The sequence below is a fragment of the Haliaeetus albicilla genome, chromosome 3 (assembly GCF_947461875.1).
Source record: "Haliaeetus albicilla chromosome 3, bHalAlb1.1, whole genome shotgun sequence".
Lineage (NCBI taxonomy): Eukaryota > Metazoa > Chordata > Aves > Accipitriformes > Accipitridae > Haliaeetus > Haliaeetus albicilla.
In genome coordinates this window covers 57,001,816-57,024,872 of record NC_091485.1, presented here as the reverse complement: position 1 = coordinate 57,024,872, position 23,057 = coordinate 57,001,816, and the positions used below count along the sequence as shown (strand labels likewise).

At 39.4% G+C, this 23,057-nt stretch overlaps 1 protein-coding gene and 1 long non-coding RNA gene across 2 annotated transcripts in view; one reads left to right on the top strand and one right to left on the bottom strand.

The window, feature by feature from the left end:
* The window catches only part of LOC138684816 (uncharacterized), a 23,143-nt gene extending 8,645 nt beyond the window's left edge, over positions 1 to 14,498 (bottom strand). The window contains exon 1 of the long non-coding RNA XR_011324108.1: positions 13,844 to 14,498. This is a non-coding gene — a long non-coding RNA (uncharacterized lncRNA). The remainder of the gene's footprint in view (positions 1 to 13,843) is intronic.
* Positions 14,364 to 23,057, top strand: ABRA (actin binding Rho activating protein). Its single transcript, XM_009919342.2, has 2 exons — positions 14,364 to 15,181; positions 20,741 to 23,057. The coding sequence occupies exons 1-2, from the start codon at positions 14,430 to 14,432 to the stop codon at positions 21,216 to 21,218; spliced, it is 1,230 nt and encodes a 409-aa protein (XP_009917644.2). The 5' UTR covers positions 14,364 to 14,429; the 3' UTR covers positions 21,219 to 23,057.

Sequence of the window (23,057 nt, the reverse complement as noted above, 5' to 3'; positions counted from 1 at the left end):
GACATTCCTTTCTTAACCTTTTGGGGACCCCCAAGAAGAATCTATCAGATTTTAGTACACTTCTCAAGGCCTTACTGTTTTTCTGTGGTCTGCAGAGAGGTCTAAGAACCGAGGATCAGTTCCTGCCCAGCATCTATTACCAACAGGGGACCATCCATCACTGACTCTAAAATTATTTCCATTCCTTGTCATGACCTGAATCCATGTTGTGACTGATCTAAAGTGTTACCTTCAATTAGAGAAACTTGTAACGATCTTAGCATTTTCTTTGTGATTGCTGAGGAATGGGAGGTTTGATACCCCATAGCAGTGCTAGGTGGTATTTCTTCAGTGTTGGCCCCACTATGATATATTAGCAATAGGAATAGGAAAGTTGTCCCTGAATGATGTGGTGCTTATTTTAATCAAATGTGGCAGCGGTTCTCCATGATTCTCACATTAGTTAAAAGATCATGAAACAGAGTCACAAGGCTTGGGTCAAGATGCCATTAAAGATAGTCTTTCATCACATCACATCACACAGGGTGTTTCTTTTTTTAAAACGTTTTGTGCATTTGGAAGACTTTAGGACCAGTTCCTTTTTGGAGTAAAACGCAATTAAGAATGTGTTGATGCTTAACAATTGCAATCTAGTTTAAAGTATTTGATAGGAAATTTTAAGCCCAAGGCTCTATTTAAACAAAACAAAAGTAAAATCCCCTCATCTTTGATGCTGATTCTGTCTATAAACTTTTTAGGCTATCATCAGCTTTGTTCAAAGGACTATTGCAGAACAGCCCAGAGAAACACTATATAAAATGGAAATGCCAATGAACAACAAAGAGGGAGCCAGCAAGGTGCAATAAAACAATTAAAAATCAATATAAAGCATGACCATAGCACGTCGTAGAATCTAAATTAACTATTACAGCACTAAGACACACTGCATTGTTAAGTTTAAACTACCCTAAAACTTTTCCAGGTCTGGTGAAAAAACACCCTGTGCAGCCAATAAGACAGGAAAAAGACAAAAGAAATCTTAGTCCACAGACTTACTGCACAGCCTAATTTCAGTGTAACAAACATTTGAGTTCACAGAGCTCTATTAGCCGAAGTCAAGACGAAAAAGGCCAGAGATGTGTGTGGAAATGAAGTTCCACTACATGTCATTATAGAAAAATATTAATAGGTTATTTCCAGAATTTCTGGGAGACTACAGAACTGCTGAGGTCTCAAAGGGCCTGACAACTGCTGACTGAAGGTACTGCAATTCTCATCAGTTTTATCTGGGAAAGACAGTCTTGTCAGTGTGGCAATGACAGTCAAGAGGAGGGCAGTGAGTCTGACAAGGACTGCAGTAACTTAGTTCAGCAGCTGGCAGTGCTCACAAAGTACACGTGTGAGACATTGGGAGATACGGGGAGAAAGTAAGTGATTTCCCTTTTTAGATGTAGCAAAAAATGAAGTCTTCTGCTTTCCTTCCAGAATGAAAAATCAATGGAAGAAGCAGAAGTTTTTGTTGTTTGGTTTGTTTTTTTTAAAAAGGGAGGTCGATTTTTGTTTCATTGCAGAAGTAAGGTTTACAGTGTGAGGTTACATTTAATATTGCATATAGTAAATTCTGAAGTAAAACACTGAAAAAATGAAATGCAAGCTCTGAAAGGGAAATGTTTTGAATTTTTTTACAAACTGTTTTCAATTTTTCCTTCCAAAATCTTTGGGCTTCAGGGGTGCAGGTTAAGGGTAGGGTCTTTCTTATATGGCAGCAAAAGATGCAGTTTTGAAAATTCCTGATGTTCTATCAGAATTTTGTTGTAACTGAACTATTTTCAAGAAACATTTGATTTTTATATAACTTTATATTCCAAGAGAGAAAGTGCTCCATGGAAAATTTTCTAGTGAACTTCAAAAAATGCCTTGTGGTGTGCAAAAATCTGCCTCTGTTGAAGCACAGTATTAGGAGTACTACTGTACCAAAGTAAAAAAAAGCCTATACTTCTGCAGCTCTGCTCCCTCTCTCCCCCAGGCATCTGTCTCAACACAAGAACTTTGTCCATCTTCCACAGAAACATCTCCTCATTCAGTGTACAGGGCAGAGAGTGTTTTGTAACAAGCCATTATACTTTTTTTATTGTTATCTGAGGTTTGTTATCACACACTATCCTGAGAACACCACCAATAAAAAAAAAATTCATGGCGGGTATCTATACTGGTACTGGTCAGCTCTTCTAAAATATTCAGCAGTAGGAGGCACATAATTCCCATTTTTCAGATAAGAGCTATTGATTGTAAGAGCTCTTTCTAATGTGCAATGTAAAATACAGCATTTTACATAGTTCAGATAGAGCTCATTGGCATCTAAGTGGAACATTAGTTAAGAGTTATCAAACACTGTTTGCTACAATTTTAATAATCCTTTTGGATGGACTCTACACTCCATCCACATTTAAAAAAAAGCAGCTCCATTAGTCACTCCTTCTCCTTAACAAACATGTTTACAAAAAACACAGAGCGAGATGGTCTAAGGGTTTCACTTGCAGAGGAACATAGGTCTTCTGACAGTGTCATGCAGCAAGATGATGGCTCACGGAAGATGGTTTCAGGTTTCCGAACAGATTGGTGCTGGGATGGTATTGCTGCTAAGTGAACGTGCCAGTCAGGATCAGAGCTGAGTCTTTCATGTTATAGTAAACCCAGACCAGACCCTGGCAGTATGACCTCATTAACCTCATGACTTTTGATCTCTCAATTACGTCCAACTCTCCACTCACAGAAGAATCTGGGACAAGTCTGACTCCAACAATAATTTATTTATTTCCATAAATGATCTATTTACATTGGCTTGGAGGTCAGCATCTTTTTTTAAAGACGGTCACACTGAGTAGGGATTATCTATCTATTCTTTTGAGATGCTGTAATGGTCTAATAATAAAGAGGTAGGACAGAGAGTGTTGTACAAAGAAATTTAACCTGTGAATTTCAGCAAGAAAACTGAAAACAATGAGAAGTGTTGAAAGTGACACTTGAGACTTACTGCGGTCATGCAATTATATGAACTAGTCCTGACTAGACTATGAAAATCTCCTTATTCAGAAGGCAGGTGAAGTTTAGAGAAGAGCTAAGCTATACCAGCATGGAAAAAGAGGGAGGTCATAGATCCATGCTTACACGGAAGTTACCCGCACCACTCTCTAATGAGAGAATATTTCTGACTGGTTTTGTCCAGTAAGAGGGCTCTGGATCAATGTTGGTATCTTAATTCTGTCATTATTTCTTCTGCAACCCCTGGTGTCATGGATGAAGTAAAAACAGGTGCAAGGACCCTTGCTGCTTGTTCTGTCCTAGAGGATGCAAAACTTCCAAAGCAAAATCAGGGGTGAATTTGGCAGAGAAGTGTGCTGGCTATTGCTTCAAATCTTCACATGCTTCTTACAAATTCTGTCCAAATGAAGTCACTGCATTTTCATTGCAGAAGTACCTGAGCAACCTTGGATCAAGAGCTTCATTTTGATGAAAGACTGAAGGCCTCCTAGAGTTAGGCATGTAACTAAATGTACTATGGCAAATGCTCAGGATTATTCATGACAGTAAAGATAGACAAATTAAGTTTTTGTTAGAATGGAGTGGGCAGGAGCTAACTCATGTAACCTCCAAGGATAACTCCAAAAGTAAATTGTGATACGTTGTTATTCCTCTGATTTTCAGTGTCACTAAGGTACTTTTAAAACTGTTGCCATTGTTATTCTCAAACACATTAAATTTAGCAGTTTCCAAATGAACGGGAAGAGCGCTTTCCTAAAATTGATATAGTAAGATGTACCATGTCCTCCACAGGGAAAATCCACCCAGCACTCAAGAAAACATTGATCATATAGTCAGATTTATTTGGATGATTATGCAATGTTTATTTACCCCTCTGTTATATGTGATATGTGCATTTATCACTGCCATCATTTAGCTCTCCACTTTTAGCCTGGGTTGCCACAAACCTTTCAGGATGGTGAATTCCGTTCTGCGCTCTTCACCCTGGGGTTTGTCCATGCTTGTTCATATCCTCCAGTCCTAATAACATGGGCTTGTCTGTAGTTCAATTAAAATACAAGTTTTTTCATCTTCTGATGGGCCACCACCCTTCATTATATCAGATAATGATCACTTATCTTGCCAGTATGCTCACTGGTGTTGTTGGGAGTCCCATATAACAAGCCTTAATCAGTAGCAATATAATCTGACCCTTTCAGATTTCCCTAGATTTGAACTGCTTTCTGTGCTAAAACATTAAATATGCATAAAGTGAGACATCCGGTGTTGTTTGTATGCAGAAAAAAATTAATATTTTTTTTAAGTAAGAAAGAGAGCTACAGCACTTTGATCTGTGTCTAATACTGAGATTTCCTAAAGGTACTGTTTCACAGCTGGACTTTAGTCTCTGGTCTATTTTTAATAAATGTCGAGGAACCATCCCAAACTAGAGGCAATAGCACAAACACGGAAGGTGCAATGGCTCGGTACAATTATTTACTGAAGCTTAGTTAAGATTAGATAAAGTTAGATAAAATCATGCTCTGTCATAGAAATCAAATCTTCCTTTAGAAGTCCTTCTGTATTGTTATCTTACTTTATTTACTAAGTATTATTCCTAGTAACCAGCTCAGAATCAAAGATTCTCACCAATAATCACAGAAGAAGGTCTTCCTTCTACCTCCTCAGCTGGCCAGCTGTTGTGGAGCCCTGCTCTGGGTACCTGACTCTTCCCACGATGCTCTTGAAAGACCTTCGGTGCTTGGCACGGTGAACGCTGCTCCCGGTGCTGAGCGCAGGCCCTGGCCAGCAGCAGTACGCGGCCTCGCTGGCCTCTACCTGGGTCCAGTCTCACCTCCGCAGCACAGCACAAGCAGGACTGATGGGCAGCACCACCAGGGAGGAGCTGCACAAGGAGCCAGAAGACCGTACGCCTCATGAGAGCGCTACGGGGGGGACGACGACTGATAACGGAGGTGGAGGGGTGGGAGCTGCACTAAGCGTTCATCACCGCACAAGGCCTCCCTCGCATCTCTCCGCTGTCAATCATCTCATGCGAAAGCGCCTTTGGGGGGTCACAACCAGCACCTCCAAAACAATGACAATGAGAACCGTTCTTCCTACAGCCTCCTATTTTTATTGTACTTTTAATGTACACACAGCAGATACATTTCCTGCTAAGGATTTTTCCTAAGCTGGTTGCCAAATGTGTGGAATATTGTGCCGTGGGGCTCAGCTAAACCTTGCCCTTTTTATTATTCAACTCACAAAATAGGAGAGCCCTTAAAAGGGAGCTTGAGAGTAGGTTATCCCGGCTCAGTGCATTGCCTGGTGCCAGCCTTTGCCTGTGGATTCCACTCACTGAAATGCTTCTCATGGGATTCCCAGTGGGTTTCAAAGTGTATGATGAGAAGTCTTTTATCTTTATTACCTCTTTCCTACTATTCAAAATCTCCCAATCAATTTTTCTTTCCTGAGTAAAGTTGGAACTTTATAAACCACTATGTGAAGAGAAATACCAAGAGGGAAATAAAGACCAATATTGATATAGTGCAGCAATTTCAGCAAAAAAATTTATTGGCAATCATCTGGCTAAGAAAAGAGCAAAAATAGATTACTTATGTCTGACTTACATTTCTGATATTGTTATTATATTGGAAAACCCTTTAAGCCCTCAGGGACAGATCCATTGGCCTCTGCCACAAACCTTAACAGGCTCCACAGAGAAAAAAGGGCAAATGCAGTAGGCCCAAAATTACCATACCCAGTCAAGTGATGTGAGTACCATAACACTCTCAAAATGTAAACGTGTGCTTCTCCTTCCTCCTTATTTTAACAGCTAGAAAAGCTGAGGCAGCATTCTGGGGCTGTTAAATAATACTGAATTTGTTATTGTTCAGTCAGATCCCACTCCTAACCATCTCCTGAGATATCCAACACTGGATTAAGTCAGCAGTGACTAGTGATGTAGTGAATGAGCTAGAAAGGTCCAGTCCAGTGACAGCTAGAAACAGTTTACCTGCCTGAGAAGAAAAATATCTCAAGCTGACCAGTCACGCGTTTTCAAAAATCAAAAGCCACTCTTGAAAATTCACCACCTCCTCAAACTTTCTATGCTCAAATGGCTGACACCACTTGTGAGGGAAGTTGACTTGGTTCAGTCAAGAAAAGGGGATGGGGAGTCGATTTTCCCTCCAAATCTGTTAATACACTGATCTATATTTTAAATCACTAAATCATCCACTGCATTACTAAGCATACCTGTCCACGTGCTTAAGCAGAGCATGAGGAAGCCACACAATTAGCACACCAAGCTGATGAGAAAATTGAGTTGATACACCTGTGACCCCCTCCCAGAACGGTTCATTCCAGTTTGGGTGCTGCTACCAGCAATTAGGTATCCTCGTGTGTAAGAGGAAAGCATAGCTTGCTCCCACACTGCAAATCAAATGATGGGCGGTTTTAAATAACGCCCGTGGGGTATAGACCTCAAGATCCCACTCCTCTGCTCTCATCGCCTTCTTGCAAAGAATTTTACATCTTAATCATGGCCCATTAATTACTCTTACATAATGTAAGAAATAAGGCAGATGTCTGAAGAGTAGTTTAAAAATGAGGTAGCTGTGTAACTTAATCTAACAGTTTTTTGAAGTTTTTGATCAAAACTAACCCCAAAAGAGCCTTGGGAATCTCAGCTCTAACTCACTGGCAACTGAAGACCAGTCGTGAGCCATGGAAATACCCCTACGACAGTGTAAATACCACCTGGTCTCCCGGCAATTCCAATCACTCACTTCTTGACACCTAATGTCAACCAGGCTCACGCAAGTAACTTCACAGAGCAGCACTGCTCTCGCAGACTGGCCACGGGACTTTGACTCTGTTAAAGACAAGCAAAGTTAGGGGTCTACCTCTACTAACAATAACACAGCTGCATGCTGTTAAAGCAGTTGGTGGTTAGCGAGAACTAATAAATAACGGTATGTCCTGCCTGTTGCAGTGGAATGCGATAGCGGGGGGAGCGGGCAGAGCTGACAGCACTCAGGAGACTTCGTTTGCATTACCCAAAGGTCAAGAATCACAGCCACAGTTTACAGCTTCGGTATACCAGTATCACTTCTAAAACGAGATCCCCTGTACTACAAGGAACATCTTGATGAACTAGTCAAGAGGATTTCTGCTTTCTACCACAGATACCTTCAAATCTGGGCCATAATGTCACTTGTTTCAAACAATCCTTTGTGTCAGGACCTTTAAGGATATGGAATAATGATAGAGCTGAGAATAATTTTGACTGAGGCATTGAAAATATGCTAATTGCTTTAGCTAATTGATAGATTTAAAAAAATGCAGTATTTGCCTAATTCAAGGTATTTCCCTCAGTGAATATTAAAAAAATCTTCACAATAAAATACTGAAAATATACTGAGATAGGCCTGTTTTCTCAGTTCTGAGCCTGGTCCTGAATTACAATGCTTTAAAGCAAATCATGAAATATTGGATTTATTTTATATACAGACTCTGTTTTTCTATATTTTTTCTTTCTATGTGTAGGTTTTTCTGTGTTCGAACGTATTTCCTAAAACTTCCAGTCTATTTTCTGCTCCTTCCTCAAATTATGATTTCAGAAACTAAGATTATTTTTTTTTAAGTTGCAATACTTACAATATAAAGACAATAATTAGCAACTGTGTTAGAAGTTAAATGTAAATTTTCAACGATCCTTCAAAAACCTGTGGTAGGTCAACTATATGCATCAAAGGCACAATTGTGTATGATTTATACTCTGTATTGCCAGATTTTAAACAAAAGTGGTAGACTGTAAAGATAAGACAGGAGAACAAAGTGATGCACACCCAGTAATACCTGGAAGTAAATGCACTTTAACCAGAGAGATGATAAAGCAAACACTTATAAAGTTATTTGTTCAGTTCTGCTCTGTACTGCTCTAATTAACCAGAAGACACTGTCTCTGAAAGGAAAAATTTTTGCAAAATGGTGAAAAGTCTTTTTTCCTCTCACATTTGCCACCTTGAAATCTGAGAAACACCAATAAACAGAAACATGGAGTTAATTTTAAGAGAAAAAAATGAAAGCCATAATACATGGTAACACTGCCTTATTAATAGCTGGAAGGTGGTGGTTTGATTATGGTTTTGTAACATCTTTTGTCTATATAGAAGTGTGCTTCCCCCCCTCCTCCCCCTTGTTATTTCTTTCTTGTAGATGTTTAAAATACATTTATCATCTATCACATTACATTTAGGTGTCTGATTTCAGGCTCCCCTATTCTGGTATGGCTCCCGTCTGTCTCATATTGCAAAGTTATGTGAAGACTTTAAATTCCTCGTATCCAATGTTCTGCTCAGGGACAGGTTTCAACAGCAGCCAATAATGTCATATTCTCAAAGCCATAAAACTATTTCTTGGTAAACTGTAAACTAAGATACGTCAGCAAGTTGGAACTGCAAAATTAAATTGCTCATAATATTAAATAATTTTCTTATCAGAAAAAGATAACCATTCACTGACAAAGAGATATGATCAATATAAACTTGAATAGCCACATATTTGTAGGTATCTTTTAAAGGCTATCTTGTTTTCATGATCTTCAGAAATTCCCTCATAATGCAAATAGAACCGAATGCCTATTGCAAATGACTTCCTGCAAATGTTTGCTTACACTTTTAAATGAAATTGCTTCATTACTGCTTGTTACTTGTTTCTGTTCACTCCCTACAGATATTCAAATAAAAGATGTATTTATGCTTAAAGGTACATTGGGACTAAAAGTATCTGACCTTACCTCTGCTTTCTTTTCCTGTATAAATTTAATTAAACTGCATGGATTCCTTGCAGGCATCTCACTCCCAAGGAAAGCAGTGGGCACTATATGAAAAAGTAGGAAGAGAATGCCCAAGCGCTTTAAGGCTCTACATCCTAATCTTAGTTTTCTTCTGTAAAGTGAAGACAGCTTTAGAGGAGTAAGATTTTCAAGACAGCAAAAAGTTTTGTCACTTCAGTAGCAGTATAACTTGTATAGGAACTTGAAGATACATGGATGCAAACCTGCATCCTGAGTTGGGTTTCTCTCAGCCCTAACAGCGAGATCTTTCTAATAGACTGTGGAGAAAAATCATGCTGAATTCTCATCTTCAGCCAGTTCAGATTCTACAAGGCTGTTTTCTATTATTTGGCTGGCTTGCATTCAAGTCCGTCTCACCTAGAGTGAGTGGAGCCCTGAGGCTATGCTCTACAATTCATTAGCTATCACTGCTGCTACTGGATAGTGGGTCTTCCCTATCCCCCCACTACCCTTCCACAACTAAGTGTCTTTCAACCCTGGTTCTGACCAGGGTTTTCTCGGCAGTTTGTTGGGTCTATTTTCTTCACAAAGCAGAACTGTCGTGATAGGTCATGGATAAGTCCTGATCTCTCATGCAGCTGAATCCTGAAATGACACATCATCAAATGCAGATTCAAGATTCCCTGTTAATTACACAGGGATAGTTTTCTCAGTACAACAGAATTTTAGCAAAAAAAAGGACTATGGCTATATATAGGATGCAAACACAAGAAACTACACCAATGAATATGTAGACTGCTTTCTGTTAATGGCTAGAGAGGACTCAGTCCAAAGGCTCAGGAGCGGTCCATTTCTTAGCACTCAGACACCTGGATTGTACACAAAACTGCATGCTGAATGAGACACAGTTGCTCATTACTGTTAGAAATGACGTTTGACATGAACTCTAAAAATAAGGAGCTCCAGAACTCTAACACTTTGCCCAGGTTTTCTGGTGATCACTGGCAACATAGGATGTTCTGACACAACGTACTTTAAGAGTGTCATGACGAAAAGAAAATTCAGTCTTGAGGTTTCTATTGATAATGGCAGCTGGTTATACTTTACCATGAAACACAGCTTGTTCTCATTATTCACCACTGACTCTGAGGAGGAAGACAGCATGTTTCATACACCTACAATTCGTTGAAAATTAACTTCATTGTTTTAATGCATCAAAACCATTGAATAACTTATATCAATATCTGACAAGGTAAAGTAATGGATGAAGGATACAGTCCTACTTTTAAAATTAAGCATCCTTTAAACAAAAAGAAAAAGACAAACCTGTCTCCCAGAGACTGTTAATATTCCACAGCATAAGAGAGAAAATAAAAGGATTTTAAGATAGTACATAACTATACAGAGCATAATCCATCCAGGGAAAAAAAAAATCCACACAACAAAAACATCCCAACTTTAAATACTGACATTGGCAACCTCTCAGTTGGTCCTTCATAACTTTGGATCCAGGAAATCAGGGGTATTAAGTGAAATGCTGCAATCCAAAAGCAGCCACAAGGTCTTAAGAACGTGTGCAAATTTGTCTCAAGGTGTCAAAGAGATTAAATCCCAGAACCATAGGCAGCCAGGGGCAAGGAAAAGGGAGTTTACAACTTCCAACACAAGTGTCAAGCCTGCTTACCTATTTACTTTCTCCAATTGCTATTTCTCCTATATATCTTCTGCAAGAAATGGTCTCTCAACTCTGACTTCAAACATAGTTTTTGAACTTCTGAAAGCCCATGACACAGTCACCCTCACCAAATCTTGCTGTGCATTGGAGTATTCCTTGTGAGGTATGTAAGGCACATAGAAAATGCAGTCCCGGCTCAGGCAGCCTAAAATATACCTGTGCCCTAAGGGCTGGCTATTGGCTTTTAGAAATGTCAGTAGGGAGATTAGGCACAGAAATTTAGGTGTAGCCTTGGCCTGTTATTCCACTAAGAATAAAAATTAAAACCCATGAAGTAATAAATTCTACTCTTACTGCAGTAAAACATTTGTAAAGTAAGCAACCCTCAAAGTATGAATCTGACTGGATGACTCAGACATTATTTATACCTTTCTTATGATTAACTTCTGCCTGGCAACTTCACCAGATAAAATAAGGCACCATTCAACACTTTCAAGGCAACATCATTGTACACCCTAAAATTAAGCATCATAAATTTACTTATCCTCAGAATAATTACATTAGTTTCACTGACACTTTGGACAAGTCTGTGATGTTATAACTTAAGCTTAAAATAGTGACCAATTTATACTAAACATTTGTTTAACATATTGTCATGCAACATGGATTTAATAGTAGTTTTGATCTGTAATCTTGGTGTTTTTCATTAGTCTGTAACTTTTTGTTGTCATTTATCTAAACTATGTAAGCATTAAGTCTGTGAGACAATGATCAGTATAACAAGGTTTTCCATTAGAAAAAAAAACCCTCTCTTTATTAACAAGTTCTTTGAAATGTGCTGTAATTTCCAAACATGCCTCAGGAATATAATTCTTTTTTAGTGCCATGAATTTCAATACAACTGCTTGCAAAGACTGTGTGAGAGTAAAAGTGTCCAAGAACCTCAACAATAATTACAGCAATAAACCTAGCAGAGACCTTTGTAACAAGGACAGTTACAAGCAATTTTGATTTGACAAATTACATTAAACCAATCTTAATTCTTTTTCACAGCAAAGTAGCAGGCTTTGGAAGATCACAGAATCACAGAATGGTTCAGGTTGGAAGGGACCTCCGGAGGTCATCTGGTCCAACCCCCAAGGATGGGCAAGAGCAGCAGATGCTACACATCCTGATATTGGTCAGTTTTTTTTATTTTTATCTCATAGGCAAAATTCATTGGACTAGTACAAAATTAACTGCAAAACTATACAAAAATAAATGGCAATATCTATCAAACTGAATGTGCTTATTAACTGGGTCTACTTTATACTTACGTGCTATTTTCATTTGTGATCCCAAAAGCGGAATAGACAGGACATTTATGAAATATGAATTGAATGGCAAGAACACTGAAACAGGGATTAAAAATCAAATTGGTTCTGACAAATTGAAAAAGTTATCTGAACAAATTAGAACACCATTTAATAAAAAAAAAGATAGTCACATATGAAGGAACAGTCAGCTCTGTGAATATAGATAGTCATTTAGCAGGACGGTCCTTGGGAACTTCAGGGATTACAAGCAGAACATGAATCCGGAGCACAACATACAAGACATCTGTTCCTTTTCTGCTTAAACCGGAATATCATCCCTATTTTGGGCATCACACGATAGATGTGGACCTAATGTAGGGAATCCAGAAGCTAGAAAAAGCGTGATCTGGGATCATGAAAACACATGAAAAGTTGGGAAGAAGTGGGATCGTTTAGAAGATTGAGGAGGAATACATCAGCCTTTGCAAAGAAAGGCTGCCTCAGGAAGGGTGGGATTTGTCCTTGGCAGTGACAGAGGCTTAAAGTGCTGTGACAGAGGTGGACATCAGACCTCAGAAAAGGTTTCATTTAAGCCAGTTAACCACTAGAATAGATCACCTAGGCAGAGTGGGGAGTTATCTACTGCTGGTAGCCTTTAAGAACAGGTAAAACAGGGACCTGAACACATGCAGGTGGAGCTGATCCTACCTTACAACAGGAGTCCCTATTGGCCTTACACTCCATGATTGTCCTTCCACAGTCACTTAAGGTTCACTGCACTCCTTCCCTGGCCTCACCGCTTACCTCTGTATTTAGCTTTCAGCTCATTCCTAAAGCCTCGGCCATCCCTATACTCAAGAAATCACATGGAATGGTATAATGAGCTGGTGTCATACTCCTATTCTGCATGTGCATTATTCTCTTCTTTCACTTGCATCTTCCTTGTATATTAGAGAACATACGCCACCCAGTGTGCATGCATGCAGGCGCGTGTGTACTTTTTAAACACAAGAAGCTCCCATTCCTGATTAGCCTTAAAATGCCACCAAAATAAATGTGTGGTAACGCATGCTTCTTAATCAAATTGCATCAGTACACCTCACAATGCCATTTCACAGTTGTGATGCAGTTGGTAATAGCTGAGGTTGTACAGTATAGAGAGGTGACACATTTCTTTCTAAAATAAAAGTATGACTAAATATCTAATGGCAACACTAACTTATGTTATGTCATCAGTTTTGAAGAGGAAATGACCCTACAAATTAATGAGGAATTCTGCCTAGAAGTCAAAGGTATGATATAGTCTTTTATTATTAAACAAGAGCTAGATATGATCTAACCTACTTCAAACAGCCCAGCTAATAGAGAGAAGATAAAAAGGCAGAGTACCAAGAGTCCGTATTTATCTCTGGTGTAACACCAACGAAGCCAACAGAATTCCTTGAAGTTCAGTGTGCCTCAGAGCGCCACGTGGCAAGTGCCGCAGGTCATCCTGTAAGTTGCAAGGTATGATGGATGGAAAAAGCAATGCCATTTTCCGTTCCTATTTAGGAAACATTATACTAAGAAATAAGATACCACAGGACCGAATCTCAGAAAATGTCTGGTGATTATTATTTAACAATTGATGTATCAATTCACTAAACGATTCTACAAATTCAGATATGAACATACTCCACGAAGTCCTCTGGAATGAAGAAATCACAAAGCATCCTAGGAAATTCAATTTTTTCTGTATTGTACATAGTAAACATAATTATGCTGTAGAAAATATACAAGTAAACACTAAGTTCTATAAACAACTTTCTTGAAAAGCAGTCAGGAATTCAATAGGCTATACTTTATTTTTTCAAAATCCTAAAACTAGGATATCATTCATCCATCTGATCAAGTCAAACTTACTATATTAAACCCTGCATTGAGATAGCGATTCCCTCATCCTTAGCCCTGACACCAAACAAGATAGTGTTCCCAGACCCCCCCTGAAGGTACATTCTAAATAGACGGACATTAATAGATAATGACTGCAAACAAAGCACGTAAATACCTTTTAAAAAATTAACAAACCTGGATTTCCTTGGACATATGAGCAATAAGAAGAAGTCACCTTGCACTTTTTTAGAAAATGCATCTAAAAATTTCTCATTCATAGCCTGCTTCAGGCTTTACACTCCATGATGAGGGCCACTATTTATTTGTGATGATGAGGGGTATCTTCTACTCTGGCCAAAGTTGTCAGCAACTGACAGCACTCCACATTTAGCAGTTTCAGACATTCTGTTCAGCATCTGTAACCCAAGTTCTGCACTTCCAGAAGAACAAGACCCTTGCCAACAAATTGAGAATTCAGCAGTCCCAGGGAAGAGGGGCTAAAGGAGCTATTAATTTCTCGCTGTTTCCAGTGCAGGTCTGTGTCACCCTGCTTACATCATGCATCATTCATCTGCTGTGATGAAATGCAACCCTGTGTTTTAAAAAAAGACCTCCGTAATAGTGAGGATACTGTATCTCTGTGAGAAGTGTTTCACATATTTTCCATGGGCACAAAATGCTCCTGCTTCTATTTAAATCTCTGTAGCTCTCTTCAGGCGACATTATTCACTTCAGGAAGTTCATTCAGAAGGTGCTTAGCATAGGAAGGGGAAAAGCCAGCATGGCAGCAGACAGCAACATGGCTCCTGAAAAAAAGCCGAGCACTACTCCTGTGAAAAGGGCTGTCCACAAGATCCGAATGGCCAGCCTAGTCTTCAGCTTGGCACGAGGCTGGCAGCAGTGGGCAACTGACCACAACATAAAGCAAGCCCAAGAGCCCTCTGGATGGGTCCCTTCTGCAGAAGACTCATCAACTCAGCCTGTACAAGAAAGACCCTTCAAAAAATGGGCAATTAGAACTGTCAAGAGGGACCAAGGAGAAGACGGCAAAAAATCCTCAGCAAAGGAATCAGTGTTGATAAGAGATGCTGAAAAAAATGCAAGGGAATCAGATGAAGCCCTCAAAAAGTTCAGCATTAAAAACAAAGAGGTGACCAAAACAGTTGTAAGCAAAGCCTACGAACGAGGAGGTGGTGTTAGCCTCCTCAGTGGAAGATATGAGAATAACAATAGTAGCTCAGAGATGACCAAGCTCAAAGAAGAATCAAGTGCTATTGACAAAATTCTTAATGGCAAATTATCTCCAACCATAAGGAGAAAGTGTTCAAACGTGGTATCAGAACTGACCAAGGGCTGGAAAGAGATGGAACAGGAGGACAAAGAGAGGGCTAAGGAAGAACTGCTGCTTAAGTGTCATGATGACAGCCTGGATGCAGAGGACAGTGGCTATGGGGAAGCAGAGGACAAACTCGAGCAAGAAGACAGCGACCGAGACATGACGGTTGTGAGGATTAAACGACCTGTGCCATCTTTGTAAGTAAAACACCTTTATTACATTATCACGAATGGTCAGCAGACCCAGAAACAGGTACAGGTTTCCTTAAGGAAGAAATGGAAAACAAAATTGGTAGGAAATGGTCAAAAAGAAATTATAACTCTTGAAGGAGAAAAAAAAAAAAATCCAGAAAACCTTTCACATATCTCTCTGTGCTTAAGGAGTTAGTCAACAACATCTGATTATAGCCTTAAGTTTTATGTGCTATATACATAATAGACACAGTAAGTTATATTTATGAAATGTTAATTATATTTAATTTTCTGGATTTACTGGTTCATGGAAATCACTACTTACTTCTTAATGCTTTAGTCCACATTTCAGATTAAAATCTTTCACCTCAGCAATAGCCCACAGCTATTCATTTATTTCATCAAATATTGAGTCTAAAGAGGTGTACCTGACAAATAATATTTCCAAATATTGATTCATTTTTTTGCTTAGTATAAATTGTACATACTCTTGGGAGTAATTTGCAGAGAATGTCCAAAACAGACATTGCAGGAATCACCTTTAAGTACCCCTTAACAAAAGCTGGGTTCTCTGCTTCTCTTTGGAAGCTCTTCATGGATTTGGAATTCATCAAGTCAAAGAATGGAAACTTTCACAGGAGCTGGGACCCCACACATACATTAAAAAGCCTCCAGCTTGCCTCAGCATCTTCAGGATCGATTTGAATCATGCTATATGTTATAAATCATTTGACAAAAAAGAACATTTGAATCATCAATAGATTCTTCAAATTCAAGGTCTCTCTACAGGTACACTATCATAAGGGGTGTGTGTGGGAAAGTACAGTTATTGAATATGTTGTGGAAGTAGAAGTTCCTGACACATAGACTTCCTTATACCTGTAAATGGTGTGAAGAAAAAAGGAAGCAGAATCTGTTACTTAACCTGTGTAGTTATTACAGGTTGTACTTAAAAAAAAAATTGAATTAAGTAGCAAATTCACAGCATCAGGCAGTTTTGAATAATACATCTTTCAGTAAGAGGTTCTTGTTTGAAGATTACTATACAGCAACAGGCACATATTAAATTTGAAGCCCAGGTTGTTAACAAGTGGAGTTCACCCATAGCCATGCAGTCCTTGGGAAGTCTCCCAGAAGAGCAGATGAACAGCAGAGGCTGGTAGGAATTTTCTGGTTTCCTTTCCCTGAGTCTCCACCAGAACCACTTTTCCAGAAGATGGCTACAAACAGTTGTGTTGTGGTCAGACTTGCCAATGAGTAGCTGCCAAACCAATTCATCACTCTTTTGTTGGTAAAAGATTAAAAGATCTGTACGTCCAGTGCTGCAAGATGGGAAACTGTAGGCAGCTGTTACAGACACAACATGCTGTTTGCTCCAGTCCTCTGTTTTACAAACTTGGTAATGCCCCGGAACAACAACAGCAGCAAGGAATGTGGTTGAGCCTGAACTGTTTCGGTGTGAAACCTCACATCTGGCCGTAAAGTTGCAGCCTCTGAGGCCAGGGTGCACCGAGCCATGGCCAAAGCGCAGCACACATGCTGCCCGCTGGCTTTGCTGGGCAGGGAGGATGGCTGGAGGTGAAACTTAAACCAAGGCAGGAGTTTTGGCAGAGCTCGTCCGCCTGAGCCCGCAGAGAGGGAAGAGGCTGGCACCAGGACACGGGTTCCTACCAGGAGCCATCATGTGGTGGGGCCCAGGTCTTTGCTGCTTCTACTCTGTGTCCATCACCTGCACACACGCAATGTGAGTGTGAGCTGAGCAGGAGGCAATCTGAGACGAGAAGGCAGGGTTTTCACACACCCAATTAGCCTATGTGTAAAGGATGAGCAAGGCAGCAGGAATCGCAGGATTGGGACCATACTGTATCGTAATCACCATTTCAGAAGCAAAAAACTGGAACCAGCATTGATGAAAATGCCAAAACAGACTCTGCGATCCCTCTGCAGACAGTAAGGCAGGCTGTACCATTCCCACTGCTCGGGTTTTATACCTCACTACTGACGAGTGTTTACCATGACCAGCATTAGACTATGACTAACATAGTCATGGATTTCAAACATACGGTACTTTTTAGCACAACTATCTAAACACATATAGCTATTTTAACTATTCAAGTTGGGGATTAGAAGGATGCTTTGCTGTACAGCTGACCAGTCATCTCCCACAAGGAGCAAATGGTTACTAGCCAAAGTGAAAAAAAGCTCTCCAGCAACCTAGAGCTTGAAAGTCTGTGGCCCCCACTTTTGGGAGAGGCCATGTGCACTGTCCTTTGACAGAAGTTAGGACCTCGAACCAAAGATTTCACACATTGTGGCAGTGCATCCGTAACACACATACAGTGGGAAAAAAAGGATACATTTGCAGCAGATATTATCTGTAAATAACCTCAATTAAAACAAACTGCTCACTTTAAAAATGCTATAGTAGAAAAAAAGTAGCTCTCTTTCTGTTATACTTCACATATATTTTCCCCCATATGTCTAATTTTAATGCTGCTACCTAGGAAAAAACCAATTAGCCATATTTACTGAGGTGCAAATGATTGAAATAACACCCTCTTATGTTACTTAAAGCTCTCTCTTCCACTGAAATCTGACACAAAAGTAATTTTCTGCACTTACAGTGCTGTTATCAGGACTGGAATTTTTAACTACTCATTTTTCTTAATTTATTTTATAGCCTCAGAATACATTATTTCAGCCTGCTACTGTTATGAACATTTCAGTGTGGCTTAATCTTCTTCAAAAAGGCTATAAGTACATGGTTGTTAAAGTAAATCTCCCATTTTCCTCTCTATATTCCAGGAAAAAAGCATCGTATTTTTTTTTCCTCACATCAGCACCTTCATCATTTCCAGCTGCAATATTTACTGGAATAATGTTGCTTCCTTAGCAGAAGGCATGTTAAGTCCTACAGGCATAGGAAACACTACTTCATTCCTGCTTAGGAGCCAAAGGGATGCAACAGTGATATCAAACTCAAAACATTAAAAAAGGATTCATACCTTTCCCCTTCAGAAAGGGTCAGAAGGAACATGGAACACAGACATTGTCCTCATAGAAGTTCAGAATGCATTTAGGGTGATCATTCTGGTTGACAGGTTAACTTAGTTGATTGTTACAGGTAAAGCACTGCTTACAGTGGGATAACGTTCACAACCTTCGCTTTGGATCCACAATCCATTGCGTAGGTGTGGTAAGAACATGAAAAAAACGGTTCTACACATACACATTGTTAACTTGTCATTAAGCTAAACAATGCAGAAAACTGCACTTCAGCTACCAGAAAAGGTTAAATTAGAAGATGCATTAAAAAATATATATAGTATCAGTAAGGTTTTCCAAACCCACATGGGGCACAATAAAAGCAAAAGGATAGATAAGATGGTATTTTTCTTAACCACTGAGAAGACTATTCGGATAAGGAAGGTGATAATAGTACTCAGCTAGAAAAGAGAACTAAAGGTTTCAGCAGGAAAAGGAGAGAATACTTACTAAACTGTTAAATAAAAAAAGAGGTAACAAAGCATTTACAGAGTTATGCTATCTCACTCACTGTCTTCTTTCCCCTCAACCTGGGGAATTGCAGCTCCAGGACTTTCTCAGGGGCCATGGCCCTTGGAGAGAAGGGGGAGCAGCTGGCTGTGGCCGAGGCATAAGCCCTCATGATGGTATCTGCTCATCAGCTCCGCCAAGACTGTTGGTATCACTTCTTCTAGGCAATTTTGATTCACTTGGGGTTCCCCCCCACCCCGATATCTTCCCACGTGAAGAGCTGGGGAAGCAATCAATCTGAGCTTCAGCTGGAGTTAAGACTGCGCTGGCAGAGGGTTTCTGTGGCTTTTGGGAGATCCATAGGTTTCAGGAGACAGATTGCTTTGCATAAACAAACCCTGCGCCCACAATTCCTCTGGGCAATGAAGCTACAATTCAGAGCAAGGGGCAAAGGATCACAGCTTTCCCTTTGCCTGTATGACAACAGCTTATATACAGGGGATTTGGTTTATCATTAGGAAACAAAATTGTCTAGCTTTACCCCACTGATATATTTTAATGCTTTCCTGCCAACACCTACCTGTTAATCACTTAAATGAACAAAACCACAGGTACATAAATGCTGCCTACTGTCAGGATGCTCTGCAGTCACCCCACAGAAGGTGCCTTTACTTGGCAGCACTATATGCTCAATTGTTCTGATGCTCTTCACCATATTGATGGGAAAGAGCATTTTGATGCTTTTTAAATAGTTTCTCAACAAAGCTAAGTCAAGCTAACGGCAACTCCACAGCTAAAAGATTGGTCCTGGTCTCCTATTCCTTCTTCTATCCCTGGCACTAAGTGTCTGCACTTCTTGCTCTAGCACTACAGTGCTGCCCAGTACTGGCATCCTTCTGGTGCACAGACTTCAACTGGGGACATGTCTATCACTCCTATTCTCTCTTTCAACAGGCTTAGTAGAAAACAAAGGAATGGCCAAACAGCAGGGAAACAAAATCTTCTGCAGGTTTGCAGTCCTCTGTACTGTTTTGCTAACTGTATTTTGGTTCTCCGCTGTTACTGTTAATATTCAGCTGACATTACTGGGGAGGTTTCAGAGCAGCCTTCTGGGGAGTAAAAACGTTAGAAAACAAATTACTTCAGCACAGCCACAGCACAACATACTCCCTAGCCGAGCTCTGTACAGACACAATGACAGGATGTGGACAGCACAAAGACTAGCTCAGACTATCTATAGCTCCTCCACAACATGTGAGATCGGCCACTAGAGGAAAGAGTATCAATTTGTCTGCCTGGAGTCATCCAGCAATATGATGTTGCTATGACACACACACAAGCACACACAAAAAAATAAATCAGTAAGATCTCTGAAGGTCTTTCATCATCTTTTGACCTTGACACAAATCTCAGTAGCCCTAAGTTTCTTTCAGGCTTGTACCCTGCCAGTGGGAATGTGAATTTTGGACTTCAATAATTGTTCAGAACCATCCTTAAAATATATAAGCATAGGCAGAGCTACTGCACTCTATTAGCTTTTTGTTGTTGTTTTAAATGACAACATCTATTACAGAGGACAGATTTTTCTAGACACTTACCCTCTGTTTTTCAGCCAAGAATAGCTGAGGATCCAGACCATACACTTACAGTTATTGCCATCTATAACACCAGGGCAGGCAGATTTCAGGCTCTGCTAGGCAGGCAGAAATGGGGAGCTGCATGACTAACCAAAGGTAGAAAGCGCAGGTAATCAGCAGCATACTGTTTCACTCCTATATAGAATTAAGTCATTCTGGCCAAAAGTTTGTCAAAACAGGCTCAAACCTAGGCTGGAGGATGGTAGCGTTGATGAGATCAAGCTGTGACCAGCAGATTTGCTTTCGAGTGCAAACTGGAACATAGACTAAAAGCCCCCAAAGAAGTAATTTAGAAGTAGTGAACTCATGCCACCTGGTGGCTAGCATCTTGTCTGGGAAAACATGGTAATCAAGTTAAAGAGGAGATTAGTAGCAAAACTCTGTAATTAAATGATGAAGTGCAATGCTCAAATGCCCTTTTTGTTTCTCTCAGCGCGAGCAGGTTTAGCGAAGAAGCATGCACCAAAGCCCAGATGAAATACAGCTCCGTTAACAGCCTGAAGGACAGATGGCAAGAATGGGCCGACCAGCACATCATAACGCAGAAGCTCAATCCCTTCAGCGAGGAATTTGACCACGAGCTGGCCATGTCCACGCGCCTGCACAAAGGAGATGAAGGCTACGGCCGCCCAAAGGAAGGAACCAAAACTGCTGAAAGGGCTAAGAGAGCTGAGGCCCATATCCACCGGGAGATTAGGGACATGTGCTTCATCATTGAATCCATGGCGAAGCCACGGCCTGACGGCAAGATCCAAGTCACTTTTGGGGAACTCTTTGAGAGATACGTTCGTATTTCAGATAAGGTGGTTGGGATTCTCATGAGAGCCAGGAAACACGGGCTGGTGGACTTTGAGGGAGAAATGTTATGGCAAGGAAGGGATGATAATGTCATAATAACTTTACTAAAATAAGCATGCTACAACCAGAACAACTTGTTTTGGAAAACCTTTCTCCCTTTCTGCCTTGCTATTAGCATTTACACATTTGGAATACAATATTCCCCCTCATTCACCCACACAGAAAATATTATTGAGCATTTTTCTAAATATGTATTTTGTAACTACTGCATGGTAACGCAAGCATCCAAATGGATTTTCCTCTGTACCAGGAGGGCTTGCAGGACACTTCAGTTAGTTACTACATGAAAAATAAAGAGAAAAATCTATATTGAATATCAGCAGCTGATTATAAAAACCCATAGCAATATAAATAGCTACAAATTAATTTCAATTTTTACTTGTTCTTACATTCAAGATATTACCAACTATTTAAACTGGGATACCATGAACATAAAGCATGCCAGATCAGAAGTCAAATGACAATATAAACTAAGACCAAGTTTTTGATTGGTGAAAGTGATCTTGTGCACGTATTTCCTAATTAATTTATTTATATGCAAGTAAAACCAATTTTATTTGAACACAGAATCAAGGATACCACGTTTGTTTTCTTTACAAGCAGGATATGCAACTACTACTGTAGTATAATCTTGTGGCAACTACTGATACAGCTTTCTTTTACATACCACGTATAAAGACAAAAGTCCTTCTTTTTATAAATGAGGTTTTGTATTTAATGTATTTATATTACTAATTTATTAGATAGTTTCCTATTTAGAGTTATGGATATTGGAGAGAAAACACTCAACAGAATGTAATGCACAAAAAAATTTTTCATAGCCACATAAAAAAATACCTCCTATGCAACGTTGTGCAATGTATTGTCCGATTATCTATATAAATATGGTTCTTATAAATACAGGGAAAAAATAATATGTAACATACAAAAATCAGTCGGTACTTGTAGTGTTGTGTATACCAAAAAAAGTGACTTCCATTGCAGTGTACCTCTGTGAGAACAGATACAGAAACAGTGTTCATACCTAAAATCAACTGACATTAAGGAAAATGGTGTTTCATATTACACAGAAACACTGGCCTAATTTTACAGCATTTGCCATTTGAACCATTCTGATGTCACTGAAATAACATATTTCTGTCCAGGTGATGCCAAAATAGGAGTAAACACTAATGAACTAATACTTCCAGGTCTTAAAATTGTTTGTATTATGGACAAATCTGAGACCTCTGTAAGGTCTATAATGCTTACTGGATTATACAGATCACCGTTTCTCTAAACTACTACTGCAAAAATAGCTCTCCGGTAAAAATGTACTTCACATGAAAAGCATTTGTTTTGTAGCAAGGTGCCTGGGCAAGTAATTTGCATAATGAAAAAGAAGTGCGTTTTTTTCCCCATAAGATTCTTTCAAACTGAAAGACCAAATATCTTCTTACAGAAGAAAGGGTGTATGAACATCTTTACTCTGTGATAAAACAAGTATTGCTATCTTACTATGAGAGTACAGGTACTCCAGTTTGAAGCTTAAATGAACAAATAAATAAAATATTTTATATGTTAGTGATACAAAAACTGATTACTATTTCTATTGGAAGTCTATGTAAATCGTTAATAATTTAGGCACAGTTGTGAATCTAACGAAGAAAAATATTACTTAAGATGGATTCAATGGAACTTATTTAATGTTTTCTTGAGATCTCTCAGACTACTCAAGCTGACCTGCAAAACTGACTTATAAGTGTAATACTTACATATCATAATTTTTACCTGTATATTCGTACCTTATTCTTTATGTCTTTATATAATGACCTTTACAACTGTCTAAATTGTCTTGAGGAAATTTGATTGTCAAAGGAATACATGAACTATAAATAAAATCCTTATCTGAA

Coding starts and splice junctions, on each gene's coding strand:
- ABRA (XM_009919342.2), top strand. CDS start 14,430: ATGGCAGCAGACAGCAACATGGCTCCTGAAAAAAAGCCGAGCACTACT. Junction 15,182..20,740: donor AAACGACCTGTGCCATCTTT/GTAAGTAAAACA, acceptor TGTTTCTCTCAG/CGCGAGCAGGTTTAGCGAAG.